This window comes from Salvelinus sp. IW2-2015, linkage group LG31 (genome assembly GCF_002910315.2).
Source record: "Salvelinus sp. IW2-2015 linkage group LG31, ASM291031v2, whole genome shotgun sequence".
NCBI lineage: Eukaryota > Metazoa > Chordata > Actinopteri > Salmoniformes > Salmonidae > Salvelinus > Salvelinus sp. IW2-2015.
Window position 1 is genome coordinate 13,907,305 of NC_036870.1, and position 26,048 is coordinate 13,933,352.

General features: G+C 40.4%; 2 protein-coding genes across 4 annotated transcripts in view; both read right to left on the bottom strand.

Moving 5' to 3' along the window:
* Positions 1-7,009: 7,009 nt before the first annotated feature.
* Positions 7,010-16,293, bottom strand: LOC111956151 (DNA-directed RNA polymerase III subunit RPC7-like). Of its 2 annotated transcripts, none has more exons than XM_024134738.2 (8): positions 16,229-16,293; positions 15,498-15,633; positions 15,002-15,131; positions 14,115-14,183; positions 13,702-13,758; positions 9,126-9,196; positions 8,865-8,984; positions 7,010-7,842 (listed from the first exon to the last, which is right to left on the bottom strand). In XM_024134738.2, exons 2-8 carry the CDS (start codon positions 15,615-15,617, stop codon positions 7,756-7,758), a joined length of 654 nt encoding a protein of 217 aa, XP_023990506.1. In that variant the 5' UTR covers positions 15,618-15,633; positions 16,229-16,293; the 3' UTR covers positions 7,010-7,755. The 2 variants fall into 2 exon arrangements, with proteins under 2 accessions (XP_023990506.1, XP_023832365.1); XM_023976597.2 differs by having other exon boundaries at positions 16,103-16,289.
* Positions 16,294-16,831: 538 nt separating this feature from the next.
* Positions 16,832-26,048, bottom strand: part of LOC111955755 (transcriptional repressor p66-beta) — a 51,268-nt gene continuing 42,051 nt past the window's right edge. For both annotated transcript variants that reach the window (XM_023976072.2, XM_023976071.2), the window contains exon 11: positions 16,832-21,677. In XM_023976072.2, coding sequence (XP_023831840.1) covers positions 21,541-21,677 — 137 coding nt within the window. In that variant the 3' untranslated portion in view covers positions 16,832-21,540. The remainder of the gene's footprint in view (positions 21,678-26,048) is intronic.

Consider the following 26,048-nt stretch of genomic DNA (forward strand, 5'->3'; position numbering starts at 1 on the left):
CAGCCTCAATTCGTCGGGGCATGGACTCTACAAGGTGTCGAAAGTGTTCCACAGGGATGCTGGCCCATGTTGACTCCAATGCTTCCTACAGTTGTTTCAAGTTTGCTGAATGTCCTTTGGGAGGTGGACCATTCTTGATACTCACAGGAAACTGTTAAGCGTGTAAAACCCAGCAGTGTTGCGGTTCTTGACACAAACCGGTGTGCCTGGCACCTACTACCATACCCCGATCAAAGGCACTTAAATATTTTGTCTTGCCCATTCACCCTCTAAATGGCACACACACAATCCGTCTCAATTGCCTCAAGGCTTAAACATCCTTCTTTAACCTGTCTCCACCCTTCATCTGCACTCATTGAAGTAGATTTAATAAGTGACATCAATAAGGGATCATAGCTTTCACCTGGATTCACCTGGTCAGTCCATATCATGGAAAGAACATGTTTTGGATACTCTGTGTATGATACCAGACATTCAGTTTGTGCCACTACTCCAATAGGAAGTACAAATACAGGGTGTCCTTTCATGTTGTCCAGGATTTCATGTAGATCTTTTGTGCCAAAAAACAAAACACACACACACATCGGATTGCCCTTGTCAGTCTCATTATCAATGATTGTACCCACTGTTTAACAAGAGAGACATTCACCCTAACCGCCATAAAGTTGATGGTGGCTTATGAACACCTGTGCACTGCCACGCAGACAAACATACGGTGTGCTGAATGAACAGAATGGAAGAAACATGAAGGACACAATAACAAACTTCTTCAATGTAACAAATAATTCAAGTGAACCTCAACTACAGCTAGAGTTGGTTGCTCCTTCGTCCTTGTATAGACATATCTACAGATATTGTAGCAAATGCATTTCTTTCGATTACATATGATGGTTATTACTTTAAGTAAAGAAAGAGCAACATGTGTTGCATAACCTCACATTGTTTCCGTGGTTGGCGGGAGAAAGTGAGACAAACAACAAGTTCCCCTCCTATGAACTGTTTTGAACATGGCTCAGAAGAGTATACTGCCCCCATGCAGATTATGGTGGAATTGCACCATCAGATACAGATTTGACTGAACAAGCATTGTACAAATCTACTACATCTGATCAGAGGTTGCAAAAATGTGTTGTCTTAGTCACTTGCTAAGGAAAGCAGTCGTGATAGAAAAGATAGGGAAGCATTGCAGCCACACAATATTGTGCCATATCCTTAGGAAAACACAATGACACATTGAATGAAACAGTCAGATGCATTGCACTATCACACTCTTAACAAGCACTTTCCATTGCGTGTCCCTATACACAAGTTTGATGAGTCTATTTTTTCTAAGAGTTCATTTTCTCTGCAGACACCCACCCATCAAAGGATTCAGTAGAGTACACAGCACACAATGTTCTAGCTATGTTCTCTCCCACCATAAACAAAAGGCAAAACGCAATACCACTTCCGCCCTTAAAGAGGAAACGCGATATTGCTCACCTTTTTTTTTAGCATGCCTTATTGCACTGTTAGGCTTGCATCAATAACCACCAATTCTTTTCACAAATGTTTTGAGATAGCACCCAAACATAAACCCAGTAGAAGACACTGACAAAATGGACTAGCACGGTAGGGGACAGAGGGGAACAGGGACAAACCTATATATGGTTCAAACACTAGGTTGTGGACAAAGAAATAAGTGTGTGCCCTTGTAAAAACCGGAGGATGTCGCTTGTTGTGAAAAGGGGTGCCAGCACTATGGCCACAGGCCATTCCACTCCATAAGGCTGACATTCTTGTAGGCAGTTCAAATGTAGGGGCTGTCGAGAGCTGTAAATTGTCGCCTGCTTGGCCAGACACTAGAATCCTCTCTGGTTACGTCCCAAGACCCTGATTCAAGGGGGAGCAGCATGGCTCGATTCCAGAAAGTGGGATACCCATGGAAGGAGTGTGGTGAACAAGTCCACGGTCATGTTCATTCAGGACACGCAACAGAAAATATTTTGCCACGGAAAACAAACGTTTGTGTTGCTCTCAACAGCCCAGGTACTCCCTTTCTGTTTGGTGCCAAATTAACACAACCTTGTTTTGAAGGAGCATTCTGTGATTTTGACGACAAACTCTTCAGAATCAGTCAAGAGGCTGTTTGTCCTCGTCTATTTAGGTTAAATCTCAAATTGGGTAATAATGTAATCAAATAGAATCTCTTCTGTATTGACAGTGGATAAAATGCACAATAAAGTGATGAAACTGAATTGGTGACATTTAATCATAAACTCAATGACATTATTTCCCTCAATCAAAAGAGTTACATGAGTCAAAGATGACAACAGTTTAATCCCCAGCAGTATTATAACTGCAGAACCAACTCAGCGAAGATCATAGGATGAGTTTTATGGAATACATTTTTCACCTTTGCATGCACAGAGCCCCTGATAAAGCGGTGTTTCACTCTAAAACAAATGGTGTCCAGAACAATCCTGTGCAATCTATAGACAACTGTGCGTGGGTCACACATGTATAGTATACCGTCTTCCCTCGAAGAAAAACACGTTGCACAACGAAGAGTCATTCGGCAGAAAGAGCAGATGAGATATGCAGGTGTGTAAATAGAACTCATGGTGGTGTGACCAACCGACAAAGGAGCACCGACACCTTCACTCCTTCTGTGTATGTGACAGTAGGTGGGGCTGCCACCATGAATAGAAAGGCCCACAGAGCTTTGCCTTTGTTTACCGCTGGCTGTGGCTCTATGGTTCCCATACTGAACTTATGAATGTGAAGGCCGCCCGCTCAAGCTCTATGCGTTGAGTTGACAACAACAGGAGGGGACATCTTTGCTAGGGGTTAGGTCTGTGTATGCGAAGGCACAAATGAGCTACAGTGGGGAGAACAAGTATTTGATACACTGCCGATTTTGCAGGTTTTCCTACTTACAAAGCATGTAGAGGTCTGTAATTTTTATCATAGGTACACTTCAACTGTGAGAGACTAAACAAAAATCCAGAAAATCACATTGTATGATTTTTAAGTAATTAATTTGCATAAGTATTTGATACATCAGAAAAGCAGAACTTAATATTTGGTACAGAAACCTTTGTTTGCAATTACAGAGATCATACGTTTCCTGTAATTCTTGACCAGGTTTGCACACACTGCAGCAGGGATTTTGGCCCACTCCTCCATACAGACCTTCTCCAGATCCTTCAGGTTTCGGGGCTGTCGCTGGGCAATACGGACTTCAGCTCCCTCCAAAGATTTTCTATTGGGTTCAGGTCTGGAGACTGGCTAGGCCACTCCAGGACCTTGAGATGCTTCTTACGGAGCCACTCCTTAGTTGCCCTGGCTGTGTGTTTTCGGGTCGTTTGTCATGCTGGAAGACCCAGCCACGACCCATCTTCAATGCTCTTACTGAGGGAAGGAGGTTGTTGGCCAAGATCTCGGGATACATGGCCCCATCCATCCTCCCTCAATACGGTGCAGTGGTCCTGTCCCCTTTGCAGAAAAGCATCCCAAAGAATGATGTTTCCACCTCCATGCCTCACGGTTGGATGGTGTTCTTGGGGTTGTACTCATCCTTCTTCTTCCTCAAACACGGCGAGTGGAGTTTAGACCAAAAAGCTCTATTTTGTCTCATCGACCACATGCCTTCTCCCATTCCTCCTCTGGATCATCCAGATGGTCATTGGCAAACTTCAGACGGCCTGGACATGCGCTGGCTTGAGCAGGGGACCTTGCGTGCGCTGCAGGATTTTAATCCATGACGGCGTAGGTGTTACTAATGGTTTTCTTTGAGATGTGGTCCCAGCTCTCTTCAGGTCATTGACCAGGTCCTGCTGTGTAGTTCTGGGCTGATCCCTCACCTTCTCTATGATCATTGATGCCCCACAAGGTGAGATCTTGCATGGAGCCCCAGACCGAGGGTGATTGACCGTCATCTTGAACTTCTTCCATTTTCTAATAATTGCGCCAACAGTTGTTGCCTTCTCACCAAGCTGCTTGCCTAGTCCTGTAGCCCATCCCACCTTGTGCAGGTCTACAATTTTTTCCATGATGTCCTTACACAGCTCTCTGGTCTTGGCCATTGTGGAGAGGTTGGAGTCTGTTTGATTGAGTGTGTGGACAGTGTCTTTTATACAGGTAACAAGTTCAAACAGGTGCAGTTAATACAGGTAATGAGTGGAGAACAGGAGGGCTTCTTAAAGAAAAACTAACAGTTTCTGTGAGAGCCGGAATTCTTACTGGTTGGTAGGTGATCAAATACTTATGTCATGCAATAAAATGCAAATTAATTACTTAAAAATCATACAATGTGATTTTCTGGATTTAGATTCCGTCTCTCACAGTTGAAGTGTACCTATGATAAAAATTACAGACCTCTACATGCTTTGTAAGTAGGAAAACCTGCAAAATCGGCAGTGTATCAAATACTTGTTCTCCCCACTGTACATGCTTAATAATGTGAAACTCATCCTATWACATTACTCAATTTAGGCTGCGCTTTTCAGACGTGACACTAGATAACTTGAACTGAAAGCCAAGTAGACTGCAGCAACTATTACTTTGGATGAACTGTACTCCTTAGCTCAGGCTAAACCACATAACCATAGGCAATACAATGCTAAGTTAACCTTATCTGAAGCAACATGTGCTGCTCAACTGGTTAGTTCATGCAAATTCCTGAGGAAGTTGTGCTGTACATGTCTTTCCACACCTTGGGTGAAAGGAAGTATTTTTTTTATTTAATTAGGCAAGTCAGTTAAGAACAAATTCTTATTTACAATTAGGCCCTCGCCCCGTCCAAACCAGGACCAATTGTGTGCAGCCCTGTGGGACTCCCAATCACGGCCGGTTGTGATACAGCCTGGATTCGAACCAGGGTGTCTGTAGTGACGCTTCAAGCACTGAGATGCAGTTCCTTAGACCACTGCGCCACTCGGGAGCCCACATTGCTACTGTAGGACTACTGTAAATGTTTAAGTCCACACCCAAAACATTTGGTCGACTTAAAGGGATACAAGATTAACTTGTCAATATAATGTCTATGTGTCCAGTACAAAGGAAGTTGAGGTAGTTTTGCGAGCCAATGAGCAATGACTGGAAGTCTATGGGTATCTGCTTTAAAACGGCAGCCAGGGGGCTATGCAGAGTGGGCTTACACACACACAAGCGGTCAATTTGTTGCGCACAGCCTATGCTGACTACAGTCTTCGGTTCCTAAAAAGGAACTAACCCCAGGTCTAGGTCCCAACACTGTAGCAATGGGTATCACTTCCCTTAGCAAATACATGAAAACATATTTCCCCATTTTCAACATGCCTTTGAAAAGGAGAAGCCCTGGAGCCAGGTTGCCCCTAGAGCTTCTAATGAGGGAATTGCAGAGGGAATGCTTAGATTGCAGATACAACCATGCCAATATGTAAGCTAACACTTTTGCATACATGCACATTTTGCATACGTGCACAACGTGACAAGTGCTATGGCTCAAACAAAAATACCAAAGAATATCTTTGGCATTTGGTATACCTCCTTGATTTATACCCAGCAGCAGAGGAGATGGAGTGCAGCTGCAGTAGGCTAGTCTGGATCACGTCAGGTCTGTGTGAGGATGATTATGAATCACACAAGGTCTTAACCCACTTGTCTGCTGAGGACTTTTTCATTTTTATTTATTTACCTAGGCAAGTCAGTTAAGAACAAATTATTATTTACAATGATGGCCTACCAAAAGGCCTCCTGCAGGGACGGGGGCTAGGATTAAAAAATATTTATATAAATATAGGACAAAACATATCACAAGAGAGACAACACAACACTATATAAAGAGAGACCTAAGACAACCAAATAGCAAGGCAGCAACACATGACAACACAGCATGGTAGCAACACAACATGACAACATGATAGCAACACAACATGGTAGCAGCACAAAACATGGTACAAACATTAATGGGGACAAACAGCACAAAAAGTTAAAGACAACAATACATCACGCAAAGCAGCCACAACTGTCAGTAAGAGTGTCCATGATTGAGTCTTTGAATGAAGAGATTGAGATAAAACTGTCCAGTTTGAATGTTTGTTGCAGCTCGTTCCAGTCGCTAGTGACTGGCAGAACGGGTGTTGTATGAGGGCTGCAGTAGACATCTCAGATAGGGGGGAGTGAGGCCTAAAAGGGTTTTATAAATAAGCATCAACCAGTGGGTCTTGCGACAGGTATACAGAGATGACCAGTTTACAGAGGAGTGCAGTGATGTGTCCTATAAGGAGCATTGGTGGCAAATCTGATGGCCCAATGGTAAAGCACATTTAGCCGCTCGACAGCACCCTTACCTGCCGATCTATAAATTATGATTAAATGAGTAGTAAACAGACTGTCGAGCGGCAAAATAGACATGGTTTTTTATAAAAATTATTATTATTTGAGGGGACGGCTTATATTTGTCCTGTTTCTGTATGTAACAGAAACTCCCCCTGAGACACCTGCAGGAAGTGGGGTCACAGCCAGGGTCACCATTGTCTAGCGTCCCAAGAGCAATTAGTGGTAAGTGCCTTGCTCAAGGGCACAGCGACAGATCTTTCAACTTGTCAGCTTTGGGATTCTAACAACCTTTAAGTTACTGGCCCAACACTTTAACCTTGAGGCTACCTGCCACCCCGTTTAAGTGTTATTGATGTTGTTTGGATAGAGAATTTSTCAAAATCCAAATGGTAAGAGAGCAGAAGACGTGTGAGTAAACAAATAAACAATGCCTTTTTTCAAAACTAGTCATGCAATGGAAACTTTCTGCCCTTCGGGTTTTATTTTCACTGCTGACGGCAACATGTTAAACCTTGTTCAATGAAATGGAGGATCACACCATTTCAAGGGTAGAAATAGAAGAAGAAACATTCTGGGAGCTCACCACTATAAATGGCCTTTTACTTGGCAATGGTGAATAACTTTTTTTTTGTGAGCTGCATAACCTACCAACTACACACAGTGAACATAAACCGCCCCTTGATTTACCTTGGAGTAATATGCCATCTGCTGGCTGATACAAAACACAACTATTTGCTAGAGTTCTTMAAAATGTATTCAGAGAATCAAATTCAACACTTTCAAATGTTCAACTCGCATAACAGAAATTTCACATTACAGAAATAAAATATTTAAAATGAACAAAGGTAATTTTTCGATTAGCTAAGACATTGAAAACTGTAATTAAAAACTTTGATTGTCGTATACACTTTAAAAAACAAAGATTGGTACACCAAGGAATTGTAAAAGCTAAATTACCTTTCTCTAAAACATGCCTTTACTCTAAAAACCCTATCACTGCAATTGCACATTATTTGTTAATTAAAACCATAAAATCTATTATTAAAGTTATAAAAGGCAACAATGGCCTGTAAATAAATCAGCTCCCATTACTACCTCAACATAGCTGAAGAGAGGGGAACTGTCAGCATGACTAGTTAGTATCTTTGGGACTTTAAACCACCACATACAACAAGTCTGAGTATTCGCTCTAGACATCTACATTGAGCAACTGTTTCCACTAGCAGTCACCACCTTCCATGTCTTGGACCTAGGTTATCAGATAGCAGCATATTGTTCGTTACATGTTTTAGACTATACCTGTCATGGCTGAATAGCAGCAGGCATTCAATGTCTGTTACCATGGCCAATGACTCCACAAGTAATTAAAATACTGTAACTGCGTCCACAGGGACGATTACTTAAGGCCTCCTCTTCTAGTCTATTTAGTGTTATCAGCACTCTTACGGTCTCTCAGTAAGTAGCTTCGTCAATGTTGTCGTCGCTGTCCCCTCCAAACTCCTCTCCGTTGTCAAAGTAAGACATGATGTAGTCGGTATCCTGGAACGCAGATGAGAAGCAGCGTTTCCATTAGGAAAAACTTGTGAGACCCATGGTAAGACCAGATTTTAATTTGCAAGGGTGCCCCACTGCCAAATGACACCACATATGGAATCGAGTCGGTTGCAATTAATATTGAGCTATGCAAGGAGTAATGATAGCCTACCAAGTGAACAATGGCTCTATGCACAATGCACATCTCCCTTGGTCCCGCTGGCTTGTCAACATTCTCTGTTTCAGTGTCGCTTCATTTCCCCACTTGTCTGTACCTTCTCGGTATAGTAGCTAGCTAGTTWAATTTGAGCTGTTTTTAGCATGTTTGACATAGCTATTCAAACATATATTAGAGGAAGGCATCTTACTTAATCAAAATACTCCCCCTTTGTGAACTTGTATGACATTTCAGTGAGTCCTCATTTGGAGAGGTGAATCTCGCAAAACATCATAGAACACTTATGGCCTGAGTAAATACAGCCGTGTCTGTCACAAACTCAATGGCACGGGAAACTGAAGGCCGGATCCAGTTGATAAAATGTGGCAAGTTTGCAAGCAAGAGCGCGAGCTCAAGACAGACAGGAATAATCGACTGATGATTGAAAGACAACCTGAACCAATCTCCATGCATAGCCAAAGTGACTATAAGAAGATATGGATTTTCATCAGGATATTTTCTGCTGGACAATGTGTCCGGCAATGTTTTTATTTTCGGCTTTTATGGGGGGGTTTTAGCGACCAAAAGACGGCTATTATCAGCTAATGGACCTCTGATGAGAAGGTGGGGATTTTATGGAGCCTAAACACACCTTAAACACCGTTTATGCACTTATATATTTTGTGAATAGTATTTGAGTAGCTATTATGATAAACGAGTGTTGTTAGCATCAGTGTTACTCGCCGCCCATTATCTCAACTGGCATTTCACCCATTTTTTTACCACTAAAACCCTGACCATAACAATCAGGTTCAAAGAGGAGAGGGTTACAAAACGTAAATGGGCCACATCAGTCGTCAATACCCCTTACCTCTTCAAAGTCTTCCTCGAATTCCTCTTCCTCTGCCTGTTCTTCTTCCTCGTTRGTCTTCTTTTTCTCCCCGTCTTCCTCTTCCTCAGAGTTCACCGCCTCTTCTTTCTTTTCGAGAGTCTGAAGGGTGGGAATTTCCACGAAACATCAAAACCAGAGCACGGTATATGCAAATCTCCCTTAATTAGCAGTAACTAAAAGGAATAAATGTATGATCTCTAGCCTTTCGAAGAAAGGTTAGTAATTTTTGTAGTATCCTACCTCCAGCTTGGTGAGAATCTCCTCTTTTCCCACAAGAGGTTTCTTTGGCTGTTTAACTTGGGGTGGATGTCCTAGAAGAGAAGAACGGAACATGAAGGTTAACCTAAAAGTAAATAAATAAAAAAGGAGAACAGACATGGCAACAAATGGCACAAGACAGAAGTATGGCCGTAACTACATATGAGAACACAGAGGTCAGGACCTCGTGAATTTTTTTCTAATAAATGTATCTATATATATATCTATATCTATATATACACAGTTGAAGTCGGACGTTTACATACACTTCTAATAAATGTATCTACATAGATATATATATCTATCTATCTATCTCTATATATATACAAAGTTGAAGTCGGTTGTTTACATACACTTAGGTTGGAATCATTAAAACTCGTTTTTCAAACACTCCACAAATTTCTTGTTAACAAACTACAGTTTTGGCAAGTCGGCTAGGACATCTACTTTGTGCATGACACAAGTAATATTTCCAACAATCGTTTACAGACAGATTATTTCACTGTATCACAATTCCAGTGGGTCAGAAGTTTACATACACTAAGTTGACTGTGCCTTTAAACAGCTTGGAAAATTCCATATAATGATGTCATGGCTTTAMAAATTTCTGATAGGCTAATTGACACAAGTATATATTTTTAAACCTGCATATTTTGTTAATATTTCCTGCTAACATGAATTTCTTTTAACTAGGGAAATTGTGTCACTTCTCGTGCGTTCTGTGCAACAGAGTCAGGGTATATGCAGCAGTTTGGGCTGCATGGCTCGTTGCGAACTGTGACGACTATTTCTTCCTAGCAAAGACAGCCAACTTCGCCAAACGGTGGATGATTTAACAAAAGCGCATTTGTGAAAAAAAGCATAATCGTTGCACGAATGTACTTAACCATAAACATCAATGCCTTTCTTAAAATCAATACACAGAAGCATATATTTTTAAACCTGCATATTTAGTTAAAAGATATTCAGGTTAGCAGGCAATATTAAACTAGGGAAATTGTGTAACTTCTCTTGCGTTCATTGCACGCAGAGTCAGGGTATATGCAACAGTTTGGGCCGCCTGGCTCGTTGCGAACTAATTTGCCAGAATTTTACGTAATTATGACATAACATTGAAGGTTGTGCAATGTAACCGGAATATTTAGACTTATGGATACCACCCGTTAGATAAAATACGGAACGGTTCCGTATTTCACTGAAAGAATACACGTTTTATTTTCGAAATTATAGTTTCCGGATTTGACCATATTACATTTACATTTACATTTAAGTCATTTAGCAGACGCTCTTATCCAGAGCGACTTACAAATTGGAAAGTTCATACATATTCATCCTGGTCCCCCCGTGGGGAAAGAACCCACAACCCTGGCGTTGCAAGCGCCATGCTCTACCAACTGAGCCACACGGGATATTAATGACCTAAGGCTCGTATTTCTGTGTGTTATTATGTTATAATTAAGTCTATGATTTGATATTTGATAGAGCAGTCTGACTGAGCGGCGGTAGGCAGCAGCAGGCTCGTAAGCATTCATTCAAACAGCACTTTCGTGCGTTCGCCAGCAGCTCTTCGCAATGCTTCAAGCATTGCGCTGTTTATGACTTCAAGCCTATCAACTCCCGAGATTAGGCTGGTGTAACCGATGTGAAATGGCTAGCTAGTTAGCGGGGTGCGCGCTAATAGCGTTTCAAACGTCACTCGCTCTGAGACTTGGAGCAGTTGTTCCCCTTGCTCTGCAAGGGCTGCGGCTTTTGTGGTGCGATGGGTAACGCTGCTTCGAGGGTGGCTGTTGTCGATGTGTTCCTGGTTCGAGCCCAGGTAGGGGCGAGGAGAGTGACGGAAGCTATACTGTTACACTGGCAATACTAAAGTGCCTATACGAACAATCCATAGTCAAAGGTATATGAAATACAAATGGTATAGAGAGAAATAGTCCTATAATTCCTATAATAACCTCAACCTAAAACTTCTTATATGGGAATATTGAAGGCTCATGTTAAAAGGAACCACCAGCTTTCATATGTTCTCATGTTCTGAGCAAGGAACTTAAACGTTAGCTTTCTTACATGGCACATATTGCACTTTTACTTTCTTCTCCAACACTTTGTTTTTGCATTATTTAAACCAAATTGAAATGTTTCATTATTTATTTGAGGCGATATTTATTTGATTGATGTATTATATTAAGTTAATAAAAGTGTACATTCAGTATTGTTGTAATTGTCCTTATTACAAATTTTAAAAAAGTACAAATTAAATCGGCCAATTAATCGGTATCGGCTTTTTTTGGTCCTTCATATTGGTATCGGCGTTGAAAAATCATAATCGGTCACCTCTAACACACACACACACACACACACACACACACACACACACACACACAACACACAATTGAGCTCAGATGCATCCTGTTTCCATTGATCATCCTTGAGATGTTTCTACAACTTGATTGAAGTGAATTCAATTGGACAGGATTTGGAAAGGAACACACCTGTCTATATAAAGGTGCAACATTTGAAAGTGCATGTCAGAGCAAAAACCAAGCCTTGAAGTCAAAGGAATTGTCCGTAGAGCTCTGAGACAGGATTGTGTCGAGGCACAGATCTGGGGAAGGGTACCAAAAAATGTCTGCAGCATTGAAGGTCCCCAAGAACACAGTGGCCTCTATCATTCTTAAATGGATGAAGTTTGGAACCACCAAGACTCTTCCTAGAGCTGGCCGCCTGGCAAAACCGAGCAATCGGGGGAGAAGTGCCTTGGTCAGGGAGGTAACCAAGAACCAGATGGTCACTCTGACAGAGGTCCTCTGGAGAATAAGGCTGTAAGGTAACAAAAAGTGGAAAATGGGAAGGGGTCTGAATACTTTCCGAATGCACTGTATATACTGAGTATAGCTGGATGTCCTTTGGGTAGTGGACCATTCTTGATACACACAGGAAACAGTTGAGCGTGAAAAACCCAGCAGCGTTGTAGTTCTTGACACAAACTAGTGCGCCTGGCACTTACTACCATACCCCGTTCAAAGACACTTAAATATTTTGTCTTGCCCATTAACCCTCTGGATGGCACACACACACAATCCATGTTTCAATTGTTTCATGGCTTAAAAATCCTTCTTTAACCTGTCTCCTCCCCTTCATCTACACGGATTGAAGTGGATTTAACAAGTGACATCAATAAGGGATCATAGCTTTCACCTGGTCAGTCTATGTTTATTGTTTTGTATACTTAGAGTATTTTGTACACAATAAAGATAATTTATTATGGGCCAACATCTAAATATTGCTCCAAGCGTTGATTAAAACTCAGAATGCTTATTTTTTATCTGACAACGTTCTAATTGTGCCTGCCTCTTTGCGAACGAGTGGAATCATGAACAGTGGTTTGTTCATTATGTTCACCTGCGTCCCCCGGATATGCCTCCCGGATTTGCTTTTATAGCAGCGCATTCACTACTCTCTCAAACGGTTAATTCCGCCCTCTCGCTGCACAGACCGAGGGCCTGAGACGTGAAACAAACTACCCCAGCCCACAGTCAGTTCAAGTAAACAAGAAGAGATGCTGCTGAAAGTGCGTTTGTGAGATTTCGGACAAAAGGCKATTTTAAAACCGTCTCGCGACTCTGTTCGTATCTACAAACATCCCCCAAACAAAAACGGACTCTCGGATAATGCACAACTGGTAAACAGTCACTTATGTCAGTCAGTTAGGTGGCTAGCTGCCGGCAGAGACTTCTATTGCAGTAACGTTGAAGGTCTCTGGCTAGTATTACTTAGCTTCTTACTTCATCCTACCTCAGCAGGAGCAAACGATACACCAATACGTTCTCATAATAGGTTTCATTTACAGAGAGTAGGCTACTGAGACAGACAGTGATGTGGGCATGTGGCACTCAGTGTTGAGGCTGGGGCAGGCTGCAATTCATGCAGGAGGTAGCAGAGGAGAGAGAGGAAGCAAGCAGAGAGAGAAGTTACTACAGTGCTTCCTAAACTTGGGCCTCAGAAAATCTGTACTTATCTTATCAAACAAGATAAGAACTTACAAAAAGTATGATATGTTTGAATATGAACATCTTCACATGGCCTATCTTCCCTATAGGCCTAGATTAACATGCAAACAAAGTTGTAAAATGCCATACGTTTTCATTTCGTCCCTGACGCTACATGTCAGTGTGAACGATTTCTCACATAACATTACAATTATAAAACTAATAGGCCATGTGTTTGTAGAACGACTGAGGTGAACGAACCTACAGCAGCCAAGTTGAGAATGGCTGGGGTCATTTTTGCTGTTCACCAAATAGCATTTCAACGTTTTTTTTAACGGACCTCACTAAAACTCAAACCCTGGTTACAGCCCTTGACAGAAGGGGTGGGAAGCGGTTCAAAATTGTTTCGCAAGGAATTCAAAGGCCAAAGTAAGTAGCTAAGAAAATATGTTGATGAAAGTTCACTTATTGAGTATCTGGGAAAGAAAATTCTCAATTGAAAACAATACATGGCTTCCACAAAGTTTGAATTCCACACACAAATCTCAAGGCCTTTCAGACAAAGTACTCACTTTTAGCCAGAGGCTTCCTCACTTTAATGCAAAGCTCTTTAGGTAATCTGCTCCAGTCTGAAACAGAACCATAGAAAAAGAGAAACATGTTAACACAGAAAAATACACCATAATGGATCTTATTCACAGTATAAGGAATAATGACACCACAGCACAAGATTAAAAATCAGATAAATTCAGACCAGAAATGGACTTGTCTGGCACCATCTGCTGGACATATACCAACACTGCATCAAAAGAAAGCACCAGAAAAAGGACCGACAGCCTGGCTAGGAGTTGCCACTGAAGACTACTAGCAGCAGGAAAGTGGCACAGAGAACTAAATAGTTTATGAAAGAAACAACTGTTCTGTGATCAGTTGGGTGCAGATTCTAACCCCCAGTATTTCCACAAACCAGCCCATCATCACTCACCTGGGCTCCACTCGATGGCACTGTCCTTGGGCTCTCCGCTCTGGTACTTATCAGAGTAGCGATCGACATCTACAATGGAAACACCAGCATAATTACAACTAATAATGTCCTATTCATATAATACCAGCAAGGGAAAACAAGTATAACACTCCATTACAAAACCTTCTATACCATTTGTCTGACATACATTAACATCCATCATAACTGGGTACTTTTACATGCATTCAATAACCCGATTATTGTGAATACTTTGATAATATAATAGATTGATTTAAACATTTACATGCTTTGCCCTTACAATCCGGTTTACATGGACAGCTGATAAATTGGCTACCTAAAGGGACTTTGAACATTTTTGAAATTTGCCAATCAAAAACAAAGGTTGTATTTCAGCAATCTTATACATTTTGGGAAGCGTATTTGATTGAGTTCAGACATATACACATTGTATGTGAAAACTATTTCTAAGATGCATACTTTCGAGTCTTACGAAATTATTTCACGCGCGACAAATGACATAACAAAAACTTGCAATTTTCTTTAAAAGTTTACAAATAACATTAACCATATGACTTTGGAACTTAGCTCAATCACGGTTAATAACATTCTACGATTTCTCCACCCCTTAAAATGAAACTCGGCAATATGACATTACAACGAGCAGCACCGCAGATGTTGCAGATGAGCGCGATGCAAGACAATGCACTCACCGAGTATCAGAGTAGTTGTGCATGTGCAATTCAATAGCTACAACGTGATAGCTATGGGACCAAAATGGCAGAGCCTCACGCTTCAATGCCCTTACTTGTTTGCGGAAATTGGCCTGATATTGCCCTTTACTTTGTGCATCGCTAACTCTACTTTCAATCCTGTGTGTGCTGGCTTACCTCTTTTGGGAGCGGCCCGTCTGATGTAGAAGGGCAGGGTCTTGTTGGCAGCCCTCAGTTCCTGTTTCAGAGCCAGCATGTACTCCACCTCCTCTCCTGTCTGCAGGGGCACAGGCTGGACTGGCATGGGCTGAGGTTAAGGAGGGGGGACAGATCAAGAGGCTGGGTTGTTATAGCGCCACAACACTAGCAGTAAGCAAAGACATTACWACATTTAAATTACTATACAGTATTTCAAAATACTGCAACCCAGTTAGAGGATGGTAGGCAATATTGTGTGTTTAAACCAGTCAGTGTCCATACAAATGATATTGTACCTCAGAGAGAAAAAATGCCTCTAAGAGAAAAACAAAACATGTCTCCATTACATTACTAGTAATATTAGATAACTGTAATTATTTTAATTTTGTGACGCTCAAGACAAGAGCACTATAAGCAACAGTGGCAAGGTAAGTCTAGGCTATGTTACAAGCCCTGACTCCATGTGCACACTCACGGGGAAGAGGGGTGAGGGCTTAAAGGTGGTGGGGGGCAGGCTGTCTCCCCTTCCTATGCCCAAGTCCTCCAGGTTGAAGGTCATCTGACCCCTTCCACGACCCCTGCCTCTTCCAGCCATGGTGATGAGTCTGTAGCTAAATGCATGAAAGAAAACTGATAGTAGCCTAACAAACACAAACGCACATAACAGCCAGTATTGTGGATATCTAACTAGCATTTGAGACAGGGCTCCCAACACTTGGGCCCCAATTTACCTGTTTATAGATTGCTAGTAACTAGTCAGGTAGCTAGCACTCAATAACCACATGGGAGTCCATACAGAATAGGAAAGCTAATTACAGTAGCTATTGCATTTCACCCTTGCCCTACTGACTGCTGTATGGGCCTGAGTTCTCGAGAGTTAATTTCACACATGATTACATCACATTTTTTAGCAGGCAAAATATCTAGCTAGCCGTGATATTTTAACTGCCATCCAGTGCAGCATTGTGGTTGTTGTATAGCCAGCTAACTAACATTAGTATTGGCTGGCATTCAAGCTAGCTAGCTATATTTCACCGCTAAGGGTCATTCTGGCATGGTATTGTTTCCACTTAACGTTACCTAAATGGTTTGATAGCGATGAAGCTAACGATTAAGCTTGCAGGTTGAGCCTTCTAATAAACTGCAGGCTATAATACATATGTTGCTTATACTGTAGAACATTCAACATTTTAGGAATAAACCCACACGTGCAGACTGCCGGATGTTTTCAACTGGAGTAAACGTGTGTTCCGTCAGCCTTGAATGTCTCATGAAACATATTCTGTGAGGAATTGTTCCGCCCTACTGCCAAGTACTGATATAGAATGATCGTTTCCAATTTAATCTACAATGACACAATTTCCCCTAAAAAATGTGTTAGTGTTTTTTAGCAGTTGTGGTGAGCCATATCATAGACAAAAATGTAGTAATTGTTATTAATTCATTCTTCTGTCTGGGCAATAAGGAAAAACAGCCTACAAGACATTGATGCTTTTCTCATTCGCCCCCAAATAGCTCGGCCAGTGCTGCCACCTGATGGCACTATTATTCCTAGCGTATTTTGTTATTTGCCAATGGCTTATGTACAATGATTTACGATTGTTTGAGAAAGTAAGGGTGTGGTGTTTAGTTCGGAGTGAATTTTAGATTTGCCTGTTAGCTTTGTGCTTGTGTTGCTGAAAAGGTTAGACTCTTAAATGGTATGTAATGCCAAATAATTACTTTACATTTCACATCTACCCCTATAGTGACTTCACAGGAAATACTGGGGATATTTCCTTTAACAGAGCACAAGTCACACTACAGAAGTAAATCGTTCCATCCTTTATTAAACATAGCTTGCAAGAGATAAATATTACAAAGTTATTTCCTCCAAAATTAGCTTATTTTTTCAGTCAATGCATAATCATTATTAATCAACTGGCAGTTTTCAAACAGCATCAATATTTTTTTTATTTTTTTTTATATATATTTGAAGACATTTAAATATTAAGTATGTGCAAAAGGTCAGGATTTACATTTGAAATCAAAATAAAACAAAAAGGGCTTTTTTTTATAGGATCAAAATTCATTTTAATGTTTTCATCCATTCCCCAATGTCCATTCAATTGATACAGATTGAGTCATTATCAATGTCATTTTTTTCTCACAAATGTAATATACAACATCAACATTATGCAATGTTCAAACTGAGGAATTGCAGTTAATTTTATATGTATAAAAAGAAAAGATTTCAGCATATTCACATCAAATTTAGAAAATGATTTGCAATAAATCCCCCCCTCCCTCCCCTTCAAAAAGTTACCTGTATTTCCAACAATAACTAATATGCCAAGAGTAAATGAAATTATACCAATAAAATAATATTATAAATTTGTGTAGCCAGGAAATGTGATCAGTCCTCCATCAGAATGACATCACGATTAGTAAACCCCATAACTAACACTGTCCTGATGGGCAGCTTTATCTGCCTTAAAATGTTTTAGTCACAACCCCATTCTTTTTTAACTCACTTATATGGCAGTCAATATACAGTATTGTCAGTTTGATAACGCCATGAAAATTCCCCCAAAACAGATGTTGACCAGAACAAAATGGTGATGAGGGCAATATTTCACTCATCTCCAACAGCTCCTAGCACACTAGATTAAAAACAAATACTTAAAAAAAAAAAGACAATTTAGACAATTTATATGTTCCAATGGAAAACATGAGCATTACAAAATGTCACATTTTCATATTAATAGAAATATGGAAGAAAGCAAAGGAAATGTACATGTTTTAACTTGTCATTTCAGACATGGGTAGCCCTGTAGTTCAGTACAGAAATTGAAGTCAACAAAACACAGAGAGATCTGTGGATTTGATGACCATCCCGGGGTAGTACTGTCCGTCAGCGCTTTGATCCATGCCACATCCTCACACATGAAGTCTGCATGGGCTCAACCAAAGTAAGAAATACACTGAACAGTGTTGAGTTTCTAATAGAACATACAACAAACATACGTGAACTTGACATTCTTCACGCTCGAAGCATGTGGAATGGATCTAACTCCATCAGAACAATGACCACTTTTCCAGCAAACACTACTTACTACAACAACAAAAAAATACATCCAGGGAGAAAATGTGTAAAAAAAATAAGAGAATAATAATCCCATACATTTTGCACATTTGTTACACAATAATACACAGTGATCACAAAACGAAATGACAAGCTTCACTATATTCATGGCTTTTTGTTTGCTTTTCTACACAATATACCATTTTTTTTTGAAGGGAGAAAAAAAGCTTATGTACAATAAGTCATTATTACTTCTGACCTAGCAAATATCGTGTCATTTTTTATTTCAGTCAATAAAATGTTGTTTAATTATTGTTTTTATTTTTTCTTGAAAACTTAAAACATTACAAACAAAACAAAAAATTAACTGAATTGAGACATCAGAAATAGAAGAATGACATTTAAAAACCCTAAAACATTTGACATTTAAAAAAAGAAAAAAGATTGGTTGAAATTACCAAGGTGTGTGGATTCATCTATTACAGTCTGCAAGAGAGAGAAAGGATCTTCAATATACAAGTCCAGCTTTGTAGCAAGAGGACATAGGGAAAAAAATGAGACAGCCAAATCAAATATATGATGGGGTGGGAAAGAAAATGTACCCCAACAAACATTTTTTTTATGACATCCTATACTAACCAACCACAAAAGTGGGAATTGATTGACAATTGTATAAGCAACAAAAAAACTCTCTTCTGAATGTAAACTTCCATTCACATCTACATATTGCACCTGCCAATCAAACCCAAGGTAGTTTCATAATGACTTGGTGTGTGTTCAGTATAAATAACTTACGAGAACTAGGAAAGGGAACTTGAAATTTCATAGGCCACTGCATGAGTGCACTTGACACACCAAATCTGTGTTTCCAGTGGGCAGAGCTTGTATGCAATCTTCAGACTACTCTGCCGTAGGACTAAATGTAAGCCCGTCATGGCAGGCCTGCCAAACTGCACACACCCAGTGATAGTAGTGTTAACTATCATGAGATTGATCCAAATCAGTAGATTACCTTGTTGGTTCAGCTCCTCATAGCTTCCACTCTAACAGTGTTGGTCATAATCTCACAACCAAACCATACAGGTTGTCAGTGCATAAGATGGTGAAAAACCCCAAACTCTTTCTTGAGGCCAGTGAACAATACAGGTCAGACATTTTTAAGTGCCAATATTATTGCAGTGTTTCCATTGGGTCTTTCGATGGTCCTTTGGCTTTACTTAAGTCTCTCTATGGCCATTGGGATGGTGATGTGCCCTAACCCTTTATTCTATAACCTATTTGACCAAAAACTGACATAATACGCTGTTGAGCCCATGGCCTACAGGGGCAAATGTTTTATGTCATTCAACGGTTGACCTAAACTCCTGATATAGTGAGAGGTGAAATTGCAAAGATAGGTTATAGCAGTAAATAATGCAACAATCCTCTAAAAGCCCGAAAGACTGAAAACTGTGACGCTGAACCTAGCACAAACTAAAAGTCCTGTCTGKTCTTCCCAAGACTAGCCATAAACCCCCTATAGCTTCTACACGGACACACATGTAAAAACGTATCTCTTTGGCCAACGAGACAAACCCCAAACTGATTGAAGATCTGCTGGTCGACCTCTCTCGGAGTAATACTGCATATTTACTGAACACTGCTTTAATGTATTGTATGACGTGTAGCAAACTTAACTTCAAAACCAAACCGAAAAACAAACATAGAAAGTGCTGCTGGTGAAATGTGTGTGGCAGTGGTAAAAGAGTGTTGACAGGCGTGAGAGACCATGCTTGTATGACCGATGCCCCAAAGGACAATGGGGGGCAAAAAAAGGATAAAAACAATTTGGTGTCAGTGCCAGCGTTAACAAACCTGTTCAAATCATTGAAAAGATAAGAGGGTTAACCAATTGAATGTCGTCTGATACAGTCCACATGAACACTCTGGACAATGGTCTCTCTCCCGACTCTCTTGTAGACAATCGGATGACATCCACACCTTGGGGTACCTGGGAATTATAACATTATTACATTTTTAACCTTTTATTTTTATTTTATTCATAATAAGAAAAGTGCTCCTCGAGAATGAGGCATCTCGTGTGCATTGCCTGAACACGATGATTGATCCATCTCTCCCATTTTCTAGATAAATCCATATCAGTCTCCTTTCTCTCAAGCTAGCCATCAATACATAATCCATATAGATATTTGAATAGTTTCAATCTGTTCACTATTTTTTGATAGTTATCGTCTCCTGGGACAAGTATCTCACAGATACGCAGCCTTTTCTACAGGAGACGGCGAAAAATAAAAATAAACTCATCAAGAAAGCCTACAACAACAAGAAAACAAATAACATGCCACTGCCACCTCCTGCTCGAGTCCTCTCCATTTCCCTCACGGTACCATAAGGAACAGTTGGGTTTAGAAAGGTTTGAAGTCTCTGCATACTCTGAAAGTGAAGGCATTGAGGGGCAATGGAGAATCTTGGGGGCAGCTTTCATGACCCCATTTTCAGGCCTGTGCCAAGCAGTGAGATGGGACGATACGCCACAGTCCAAAATGGCTGCCAAGCTCCTTCTCTATGCAGACCATTGCCTCCACCGGTGACATGGCAGGTATTTTTTCTCACCGCAAACACCGGTGGACTTTCCTGTGCTTAGTTCATAGATTTTTTAAAACCTATCTGCTCCTTAGTGCGTACTTTCTGAATTTTCTCGCTTCCATTAATACTGTGTCAAATAAAAATATGAATAGTGCTTCCTGGTCATGATCCGTCATCTTTGCTGGTCGACTCAAAGCAGGGCAGTCAGTCATTGGACCAGTGTCCAGTTAGATCCGGTTCATTCCACATGATCGCCCTCTTACATAGCGATATGTCCATCTCTTTTGCTGCGTTGAAACTTCACAAGAATCCAATCCATAACAGAAGGTGGCTTTAAACATTTTGAAAACTAAAGAACCATACATATGGAGTGTAGAAGGGGAGTAACTAAAATACAATTATGCCAAAAGAAAAACAATGATATCCTAAAGCAACCCTGCATTAGTCCCCCCCCCCAAATAAATAAAAGTAAAGGTATGAACTGAAAGGCGCTCTACGTAGCATAACAATAAAAAAGCTTAATAAGAGTAATAGTAACTGAAGCGGTAACAGTTATCATAATAATAATAGTAACAACGGCAATAATAGTAGTACAAATTATTTGAGTCTTCGAAATAATTTTGCTATAGTAAGAAAGTCGAGAAGATGCACTGACAGTTTGGTTGTCTTTTGTCTGGCTGATTGTGTCGTTTCTCAGGCTGATTGTGTCGTTTCTCATGGGTTAGTTTAGGTAGGCACACGGACAGGCACTGCATGCAATGGGGTGGGGGAGGTGGTCAAGTTTTTTTTTTGTGAGGGCATGGTGGCGGGGGGGAGTTGAAGGTGGTCCTTGGGGTGGGGATTGGGAGGGTGGGGACAAAGGGGGGGTTCATTTCTGTCCGTTGATGGACTGTGATATGGAGCGCGGCGGGATCATGTCCAACAGGTACTCCCTCTGGCGGTCAGCTAAGCTGGAGCCCTTGTGGGCCCCAACCCCTCCTTGGTTCAGGTATGCAATGTTCAATCCTGACAGAAAAGGAGAAAGAGATCAAGAATAATAGAGAACGAGAGAAAGAGACAGAGTTCAAACAAGAGGTTGAGAGAATGAACAAGGAAAGGGAAGTTAAAAGGACAGAAAGAGAGAGAGAGAGGAAAAAGAAAGAGAGGAAGAAAGAGGAACACATTCAATAAAACCCTTGTACCCACAACATATTTAAAAATAAAAAATGTTCCAGTCGGCTGTGTCTGTTTTGCCCACCAGGGTTGGGGTCAATTGCAATTTAATTTGAAATTCAAAATGTAACACTTGATTTTACTCACGAAGCGGAGAATTTACATTGAATTCAATTAAAGTTTGACAATTTTCAAGTTATGGAATTATGATTGAATTGGAATTAGTGTGTTTGAATTGGAATTGTAAAAAAATGTAATTGAATATTTGTACATTTCACAGTTAATGCACTTAGTATCAAAAATTGACCGCAGGAGTTGTTTTAAAATTATTTAAAGTTGTATTTCTATGTCCAGTATAACTACAGTACACTGTCTGAACAATGACATGTTCAGTCTAACAGCCTGAGGGAATTTAATTGGAATTTGTGGAATTGTTGGGGATAATATTGAATTGGCAATTACATTTTTTTTAATAACATAACATTGGAACTTGGAGGGATTGAATTTTCTCTGAATTCAAAGACTAACCTGGAATTTGAATTGAATTTACAGGGAATTTAATTAGAATGTAATTTGTTGAATTAATCCCAACCCTGCTGTCCACCTCACCAGAGATTTCAGAGTTTGTTAGACAATCATAAGGTATGACAATTATTGTTGCAATAATTATTTTATTTATGCTCTCAGTGTGGCCATCTTTGTGAAAAATGTGTAAAGCCCATCGTGTATCACTCCTTTGCTTTCTTTGAACGCTCAACATTTGGCATCACCTTCAGGTATAATGCATTGTAAGACCAGCACGTATGACCCCCATATTATCGTCTCATCATCTCATAATGATCCTGACTGAATTAAAAACAGGCATTTGGAAGATGTTTAAAATGTGCTACATAGAAGACATAACTTATTTTGAGCCTTACACATTATACTAATCCCTTAAGGAAATCAAACCCACAACCATTTATACACTGAGTGTACAAAACATTAAGGACACCTGCTCTTTCCATGACATAGACTGACCAGGTGAAAGCTATGATCCCTTATTGATGTCACTTGTTAAATCCACTTTAAAAATCAGTGTAGATGAAGGGGAGGAGACAGGTTAAAGAAGGATTTCTAAGCCTTGAGACAATAGAGACATGTATTGTGTATGTGTGCCATTCAGAGAGTGAATGGGCAAGACAAAGATTGAAGTGCCGTTGAATGGTGTAAGTGCATGTGCACCAGTTTGTGTCAAAACTGCAATGCTGCTGGGTTTTTAAGCAGCATTGCAGCTTCTTCTACAATGTAGAAAATAGTAAAAATGAAGAAAAACCTTGAATGATTAGGTGTGTCAACTTTTGACGGGTACTGCATATATACACACAGCACCAGTCAAAAGATTGGACACATCTACTCATTCCAGGGTTTTTCTTTATTTTTACTATTTTCTACATTGTAGAATAATAGTGAAGAATCAAAACTATGAAATAACACATGGAATCATTGTAGTACAAAAAAGTGTTAACAAATCAAAAAATACATTTTATGTTTGAGATTCTTCAAAGTAGCCACCTTTACCTTGGTGACAGCTTTGCACACTCTTGGCATTCTGTCTCCTCTGAACAGTTGATGTTGAGATGTGTCTGTTCTTGAACTCTGTGAAGCATTTATTTGGGCTGCAATTTCTGAGGCTAGTAACTCTAATGAACTTATCCTCTGCAGCAGAGGTAACTCTGGGTCTTCCTTTCATGTGGCGGTCCTCATGAGAGCCAGTTTCATCATAGCGCTTGATGGTTTTTACGACTACACTTGAAGAAACTTTCAAAATTCTCCATATTGACTGACCTTCATGTCTTAAAGTAATGATGGACTGTCGTTTCTCTTTGCTTATTTAAGCTGTTCTTTCCATAATATGGATTTGTCTTTTACCAAATAAGGCTATCTTCTGTATACCAACTTTACCTTGTCACACACAACGGATTGGCTCAAACGCATTAAGAAGAAAGAAATACCACAAATGACTTTTAACAAGGCACACCTGTTAATTAAAATGCATTTCAGGTGACTACCATATGAAGCTGGTTGAGAGAATGCCAAGAGTGTGCAAACTGTCATCAAGGCAAAGGGTGGCTACTTTGAAGAATCTCAAATATAAAATATATTTTGATTTGTTTAACACTTTTTGGTTACTACATGATTCTATATATGATATTTAATAGTATTGATGTCTTCACTATTATTATTACAATGTAGAAAATAGTAAAAATAAAGAAAAACCTGGAATGAGTAGGGTGTCCAAACCTGACTATACAGTGGGGAGAACAAGTATTTGATACACTGCCGATTTTGCAGGTTTCCTACTTACAAAGCATGTAGAGGTCTGTAATTTGTATCATAGGTAACACTTCAACTGTGAGAGACGTAATCTAAAACAAAATCCAGAAAATCACATTGTATGATTTTTAAGTAATTAATTTGCATTTTATTGCATGACAAAGTATTTGATCACTTACCAACCAGTAAGAATTCCGGCTCTCACAGACCTGTTCGTTTTTCTTTAAGAAGCCTCCTGTTCTCCACTCATTACCTGTATTAACTGCACCTGTTTTAACTCGTTACCTGTATAAAAGACACCTGTCCACACACGCAATCAAACAGACTCCAACCTCTCCACAATGGCCAAGACCAGAGAGCTGTGTAGGGACATCAAGGATAAAATTGTAGACCTGCACAAGGCTGGGATGGCTACAGGACAATAGGGAAGCAGCTTGGTGAGAAGGCAACAACTGTTGGCGCAATTATTAGAAAATGGAAGAAGTTCAAGATGATGGTCAATCACCCTCGGTCTGGGGCTCCATGCAAGATCTCACTCGTGGGGCATCAATGATCATGAGGAAGGTGAGGGATCAGCCCAGAACTACACGGCAGGACCTGGTCAATGACCTGAAGAGAGCTGGGACCACAGTCTCAAAGAAAACATTAGTAAACACACTACGCCGTCATGGATTAAAATACGCAGCGCACGCAAGGTCCCCCTGCTCAAGCCACGCATGTCCAGGCCGTCTGAAGTTTGCCAATGACCATCTGGATGATCCAGAGGAGGAATGGGAGAAGGTCATGTGGTCTGATGAGACAAAAATAGAGCTTTTTTGGTCTAAACTCCACTCGCGGTGTTTGGAGGAAGAAGAAGGATGAGTCAACCCCAAGAACACCATCCAACCGTGAAGCATGGAGATGGAAACATCATTCTTTGGGGATGCTTTTCTGCAAAGGGGACAGGACGACTACACCGTATTGAGGGAGGATGGATGGGCCATGTATCGCAAGATCTTGGCCAACAGCCTCCTTCCCTCAGTAAGAGCATTGAAGATGGTCGTGGCTGGGTCTTCCAGCATGACAACGACCCAAACACACAGCCAGGGCAACTAAGGAGTGGCTCCGTAAGAAGCATCTCAAGGTCCTGGAGTGGCCTAGCCAGTCTCCAGACCTGAACCCAATAGAAAATCTTTGGAGGGAGCTGAAAGTCCGTATTGCCCAGCGACAGCCCCGAAACCTGAAGGATCTGGAGAAGGTCTGTATGGAGGAGTGGGCCAAATCCCTGCTGCAGTGTGTGCAAACCTGGTCAAGAACTACAGGAAACGTATGATCTCTGTAATTGCAAACAAAGGTTTCTGTACCAAATATTAAGTTCTGCTTTTCTGATGTATCAAATACTTATGTCATGCAATAAAATGCAAATTAATTACTTAAAAATCATACAATGTGATTTTCTGGATTTTTGTTTTAGATTACGTCTCTCACATTTGAAGTGTACCTATGATAAAAATTACAGACCTCTACATGCTTTGTAAGTAGGACAACCTGAAAAATCGGCAGTGTATCAAATACTTGTTCTCCCCACTGTATATCACACACATACATTACATACATACATACACACACACACACACACAAACATACATACATACAACATGTAATAGCATTATACAGTGCCTTTAGAAAGTACTCACAGCCCTTGATTTTTTCCACATTTTGTTGTGTTACAGCCTGAATATAAAATTGGTTATATTTAGATGTTTGTCACTGGCCTACACACAATACCTCATAATGTCAAAGTTAAATTATGTTTTTAGAAATGTTTGTTTTGGCAAGCGTAAATAAGTTCAGGAGCTTAGCAACTCACATAACAAGTTGCATGGACTCACTCTGTGTGCATTAAAAGTGTTTAACAAGATTTTTGAA